This window comes from Triticum dicoccoides, chromosome 2B (genome assembly GCF_002162155.2).
Source record: "Triticum dicoccoides isolate Atlit2015 ecotype Zavitan chromosome 2B, WEW_v2.0, whole genome shotgun sequence".
In the NCBI taxonomy this organism is placed as follows: domain Eukaryota; kingdom Viridiplantae; phylum Streptophyta; class Magnoliopsida; order Poales; family Poaceae; genus Triticum; species Triticum dicoccoides.
Genome location: NC_041383.1, coordinates 240,637,187 through 240,643,699, shown reverse-complemented (window position 1 = coordinate 240,643,699; position 6,513 = coordinate 240,637,187). Strand labels below are relative to the sequence as shown.

The 6,513-nt window shown below is 44.3% G+C and overlaps 1 protein-coding gene across 4 annotated transcripts; it reads right to left on the bottom strand.

Annotated features, from left to right (window-relative positions):
• Positions 1-859: 859 nt before the first annotated feature.
• Positions 860-6,263, bottom strand: LOC119363303. 4 transcript variants are annotated; one of them, XM_037628628.1, is made up of 16 exons: positions 5,998-6,259; positions 5,392-5,452; positions 5,163-5,285; positions 5,048-5,083; positions 4,780-4,929; positions 4,540-4,626; positions 4,351-4,469; positions 4,142-4,243; positions 3,665-3,781; positions 3,527-3,580; positions 3,296-3,362; positions 2,226-2,279; positions 1,864-1,953; positions 1,559-1,624; positions 1,430-1,462; positions 860-1,174 (listed from the first exon to the last, which is right to left on the bottom strand). In XM_037628628.1, the coding sequence occupies exons 3-16, from the start codon at positions 5,253-5,255 to the stop codon at positions 1,040-1,042; spliced, it is 1,203 nt and encodes a 400-aa protein (XP_037484525.1). In that variant the 5' UTR covers positions 5,256-5,285; positions 5,392-5,452; positions 5,998-6,259; the 3' UTR covers positions 860-1,039. The 4 variants fall into 4 exon arrangements, with proteins under 4 accessions (XP_037484525.1, XP_037484526.1, XP_037484527.1 ...); XM_037628629.1 differs by having other exon boundaries at positions 5,392-5,431; XM_037628630.1 differs by having other exon boundaries at positions 862-1,174; positions 4,540-4,623; positions 5,998-6,257.
• Between the last annotated feature and the right edge of the window lie 250 nt (positions 6,264-6,513).

Below are 6,513 nucleotides of genomic sequence, written 5' to 3'. Positions count from 1 at the left end.
ATACACTCTCCCCTCTCGTTGCTATGCCATCACCATGATCTTGCGTGTGCGTAGGAAATTTTTTGAAATAACTACGTTACCCAACAGTCCCAAGTGAACTTCGATGATTTTTTTTAACACAATATAGACGCAAGCGTTCATGTACACGCGCATACACTCACCCCTATGACACACACACGCACACCCTACCCCTATGAGCACCTCCGAAAGACTGAGCCGACATATCATCTTCAAATTTACGAAGTCACTGTAGGCACCTCGTCATCGACGGGAGATGCGCATCGCCGGAAATCATAAAATAAATCCAGGAATAAATGCGAGCACAAGGACTTGAACCCTAGTGGGCTAGGGATACCACAATCCCTCTAACCATCCAACCACAGGTTGGTTCGCAAACTTCAATGACTTTTGACTCTGTTTTAAGGAAGCTTTTCAAGAAAAAAAACTGAAGACAAAAAAATACATAGGAATGGGCCCAGATGGAAAGGGAAATAGAACAAAGACGCAGATGTGCTCTGCACAAAAACAAAAACAAGACATGACATAAAAGGAAAAAACAAAAAAAATGAAAAGTTGCACCTGGTGGGCCACTAGGCCTCTCGCACAACACCATGCTTTCATCCAAAAAATTCTGGTAAAAATACGAATCTTGGCGTTTGAATCCGATGGCTGAAGAATTAGGTGTGAAGTAGCTATTTCTCATCTACTCCCTATTCTTGTCTTAGATTTGTCTAAATACACATGTATCAAGTCATGTTTTAGTATTAGATACATCCGTATCTAGGCAAATCTAAGACAAGAATTTTGGGACGGAGGGAGTAGATGAGAAATAGCAAAACTGAGAGAAAAAGGCACAACAGAGACACATGAGACACTTTCCATTCGAATCTACAGTATCTTCTCATATAGTCATGGAAATATCGCCTGTAAGCACGCAGTGTTCACAACGTTTTGCACAGAGCTGGACGGCCGAGTATTCGGCGTCTCAAAATCGACCTGAGCACATGAAAAAGGGAGAAAATGTGAGCAGAAAAGTGTGTTAATCTACTGCTGGCCTGCTCCTCCTCTTTCTCCGGGAGCGAGTGAATGGATCCACCCAAGTTCTATCTTCCCTCGCAGCGCGCTCCCAGCGCTTCTGGAAATCACGAAGCTCCACCCGCGATTTTCTCCTGACCTACTAGGCCAAACAACAAACTGTGATAAACTGCCAAAACTAGATGTGTCAATCATTGCATGACATGGTTAACTGCATATAAAGTTTGCCCTGATATTCCTAGGTACAGTTTATCAGTAGAGGTAGTTTACAAGTGGAACGCTGACGATTGTTTAGACTTGTTGCTGTTTTAGGTCCAGAGCTCTCAGCTCGCATCGATTTTTAAGACAGGTGTAATGTGGCAGTGTGCCGAAACGAAGTAATTTGTGAGCTCACCTTTGTCCTCATGTCAAGGCCTGCTGCCTTCCCCTGGTAACACGTTATGAGATGCGTTATGGAAATGTCACAGAAACAAACGCATTACGTAATCTGGAATGTGCATTCTGCATTCAGGCAAAGACATACTCTCGTTTGTTGCTGCACTTGAGCAGTTTTCTGGCGAAGTGCATGCGAGTTCTTGCCACGGGTACGCTGTTACAATTCAAAAGCAAACATGAGAGGAAACATCAGCATCACGTCCTACATCATTATGATTGAAAATGCAGATGTAAGCTTGACATTGTCCTTAAGATTATCAAGTGATATTTCCATGGCCATCTACTCATAATTCATACAGTTTCCACCTGTCAACCAAGGCAATCGATCATGTCCGCCATAACATTTGACAGGATGCCAGGGTTGTGACTAAGAAAACAGAAGCTTATACGGACCTTTGTCATTGCAGAACCTCCTAATGTCTGTACACCTCGATGGACTACAAATTCGCTATCAACTACTCCAATGTTCTTTGTCCTGTCACCCTAAAACAATTGAAAGGGAAACTTTAATTGAACTCCCTTGCGAACGATGTCTTATTTAGACAATGAGTTCACCATACTGCTTAAGTACGTCAATCCAAAAATCGCCTAAATAAGGACATAAGCAATCCAGAAAAGTGCCATTCCTCTAGGTCAAATTACCTCAAGCAGAAAGAGCAATAGTGTGGACAGTAACTACATCGTAAATGCCCTTTGCTTTGGAAACTTTAAATTTAAAGCATGCTATGGCTATATAAATGTCACCAATATAATACCTGGGCGCAATATCCAAACTTGTAATCAATACCCCATCCATGGACAAGATCATTCTGTACACATTACAAGAGATGTTTCAATGGCTGGAATAATCCTACAAAATCAATTAGGCAGAAGACAAAAAAATGTCCTATTGTAAAGTGACACAAACGTTTGCTAAAGAGTAGGTTGATTATATGCCACTGTTTTATGAAGAACTTAGCCCTGCTCAGTTAGCTAGTGGTATGTGCCCATCCCACGTGCATTAGGGGTCTGGCCTACGCGAGTGCTCGCTATCGACTTCTTAATGCAAAGTCATATGGGGCTTCCCATCGCCCTCCGCTAGGTCGAGTTTTTCTGCATTACATGTCAGTGTCTTATGTCCCTATTGTTTAACAGTTAGCCATACCACGAATTACTCCCTCCGTCCCATAATACAAGAGCGTTTTTGACACTATACTAGTGTAAAAAATGTTCTTATATTATGGGACGGAGGGAGTAGTTCCTGACAAGTGCAGCAATCACAACATGTTTCAATCATCCCCGTCAAGAAATATGCCAGACAGTTACCAGCAAGATACATCCGAACTAACCCTGCACATGAATCTCAGAAATTCTAGAAAATGTTGGAACTAATAAGGCTAGTTAGTCCCCACAAAAAAAGTAAGTGTTTTAATGCTTTGTATAGATATATTAACTGATTTTGTGCTCCAGAGCAATAACAAAAGGAACATGGTAAATACTCCCTCTGTAAACTAATATAAGATCATTTAGATCACTAAAGTAGTGATCTAAATGATTTCATATTACTTTACAGAGGGAGTAGATGTTAACTGATTTTAACACTAACAAGGATGACGGTACCCTAGTCCAAAAGACACTAACTGTTGGCTCCATCCCCACTTCTCCATACATGGTTAATACGAGTTATTCAAGTTAAACATGGGACAAACCACAGACAGGGTCCCGAAGTCCCTGGCTTATGCCATATTGTACTACCCATGGCTATGGAGTAATCAACATAAAAGGTCTACAACTTGGTTTAATTCCTCAAATGTGAACAATCTTTATCAAAAGATTTAACCCTTACCTGGATGAGATGCCAAGCACATTGCCAAGCAGATTTCGAGAAAACCGGTGCCATGCCCTCGACCCATCTGAAATCAATTAATTGTTAGAGATGCAGGTTCGTTGCTAGTGTACGGTCCTTAAGCAGTAAGAAATGCTAGTGTACTACAGTCTACACCAGATCAACTAGTAATTACTGGAATTGGTCAACCAGGAAAGTAGATGTAATACCACAAGAAAGAAGAAAACGTACCCAGAACAAGGTGGCCCTTCTCTTGAACAATCTTTATTAGCCCGACTGACTCTTCTGCCAAATTATACATATTCTTAATTTAGTTATTCTGTAAACTTCAAATCAAGCAAACGGAGCATTGCATTACATAAAATCTACCTGTGGAAATTCCCTGTTTTCTTACGAACAGTTATCGGATGATGAATTTCAGATAACTTAGGGTCAAGAGCAGGTTGAGATATCTCCAGCCTTTCTGATTTGACTATATTCAAGTACCTGCTCCAAAATAGAATGTTAGACAAATTGGTACAGAGAATCAACAGATCAAACTATCTACACCGCGAGGGGGGGGGGGGCATTAGAACAATACACTCCAATGTTGACATTCTAGACGTAATATGCAAATTAGTTGCATCATTTTCAAAACAGATATAACTTGGCTGCCTAGCACGTACCAGGCAGCAACAGCCAGTTTATAATTGTAGGCTGTAGTTGCCTGGACCAGGATTTAAGAGCTGAATACATGCAGTTTGAACACATTCCTGACTGATACCTTGGCACTAGGCATATTTTTAATGACAGATAGGAAATGACAGGTTTAAGAACAATACAGGGGTTCATGCAACACATATATACCTTCTTGGGTTAAAATTATCTACTTCAAGATCTTCGTCCCAAAGAAATATATACTTGTACATGGAGACGACAGCAGGATGGAGGAACCTTTTAGCAAACCACCTAAAAGATAGATGTCATCTCGAAGTTAAATGATACCAGATCGATACAAATTATAGATAGTCAAGGTCCGACTCTTAGTTCAGTGCAAGGGTAGAAAGAGGCCTTACCATTTTGTCTGATTAGAAGCAGCGATGTGTATCACACTTTTACTCCATGGTAGATCATTCCACTCATTGACCTTCCCATCGTAGTGGAACAATATAGCTGTAAAGTTCTCTGCAAGAAACTGAGCATTCAAGAGTTACATGATAATTGTATGTACAAATCACTGCTGGAAGAAGTACTAAACGAAGTACCTTCTTCATAAGAGCATCTACACTTTTCTTCTGATTTATACCAGCAGGGATAGCAATCAAGCACCTGTCTTTCTGGTTAGACTCCTGCTGAAACAAAACACCAACATAGCATTAAATACTGCATATGGCCTTGTACTCAGGAAGGTGGGAGCAGCTAAAGGCATTAATCCGTTCAGAAACTGAAACCAACAGAAATATTGTACTGAAACCAACAATCTGAGGCAGAATAGCTCAACTGACCTGTGATTGCACGCTTCTTGTCAGCCATAATGGCTTGAGTTCCATGTCGGAGTAAGGCTCCACTATACCATGAGGCAAAAACCCGACCCTAGCAGTAGAAGCAGAAGCTCTCCCAGTCCCGGATACCTTAACAGCAGCCCTGTCAGACCCCTGATATGTACAATGGAGCCACGGTCAACGCCTCAGCAACAAATGAGTATCTGCTTCAAGATTACCACAGCAAACAAAACAACTTGGTCCTTTTGGTGGAGACAATGGGTTCACATACCATCATCGTATCAAACGGGGGAGCGTCTTCATCCAACTGTAACAGCGCATAATCAGATGAGCGTCGTCTCTCGAGCAGAATATAACGGGGAATTTTACAAACGATCGAGCGTTACCACAGTCTGTCTGCGTTGGTAGCTTGCCATGTTGTAGACCACAAATAGGATTATCATCAAGCACAGAACCAGCAGACGCAGCCGCAGTCTCATCTTAGAGCAGTGATAGCTCCTGTGACCATTCTGCGGAACCAAGCAGATAGTGTCATCAGCTCACACATAGAGAGCTGAGCGGCTGTAGATTTGAATACAAATAAAGCATTAATTAAAGGAGCACAGGGGAACCCACCTTATCCCACTGGGCACTACTTCTCGCTCTTTATGAAACCCTGCATTCACGACATGAAAAACTGCAGAAAGTTGAGTATGTTTTCAGACACCATGAGACACATAAGAGAAGTTAGGTTGCACGTTCCATTCCACGCTGACGGATGGACATAAAACACCACGACCATGTTAAGCTTCATGCACTAGCCAACGCAACTAAAAGTCCGAACTGATGGAAAAGACTAGCCAATCTACATATACACTTCAACAGAACAGAGGAACAACGACATTCGCTTTCAAAATGTGATTCGCTTTGTTCCCTTTGCGTGAGCAACAAAAGAAAAAGACCGACCCCTCAATGAAAAAACAAAGGGAAAGCACCGAGCAAGCATGTATTGCCGCGTCGGTGGCGATGGTTACACACCCGCGACGAAATTGTCCTATGTTTCATGGCTGCGGGCTGCGGCTGCGGCGCGACCCTCCACTCGCAGCTCGCGGCGAGGCGCTCTGTGGGATTTGGAAACGCGGGTTCACGCAGCCAGCGCACGATCGGAGTGTAGAAATCTCGAACCCCCAATCAATCAATATACGGAGATACGAAGCACGAGGAGAAGAGAGGGGGCAATACCGCGGAGGCGGATGGGGCAACCGGCCGGACGAGCGACGAGTGGTGGACCTCCGCGCGGAGGGCACGGGCACGGGCGCCGCTGCTATCTCGTGGAGGAGGAGGAAATGTTTTGGAGAGAGGTTGGGAAAGGCACGGGCACGGGCGGAGGCGGAGCCAGACGCGGCCGCTGGAGCGGGCGAGACAGCGACGTTCAGAGGAAGGGCGACGTGTGGCGCCTTCCCACCCGCACCCGTCACTCGCAGCAGCGCCACGCGAGGTGACGACGACCCGACTGACAGAGGAGGGAGACGCAGCGCCGGGGTGGTGCCGCCAGCTCAGTCACAAGCGATGGGGGGTTGCGCGATGCGAGCAGCCCGTATCGGCTGGGCTGCCTGCCACGACCGGGTTTTCCGCTCAGTTTGTTTCTTGGTTCCCTCCCTCGGCCCCCCGCGCGGCCCAGGAATTCCTGTGGAGGCCCCGACCCACCAGTTGCTTCAGTTTCAATACTACTCTCGAGTCTTTGACAAAGTACACTAC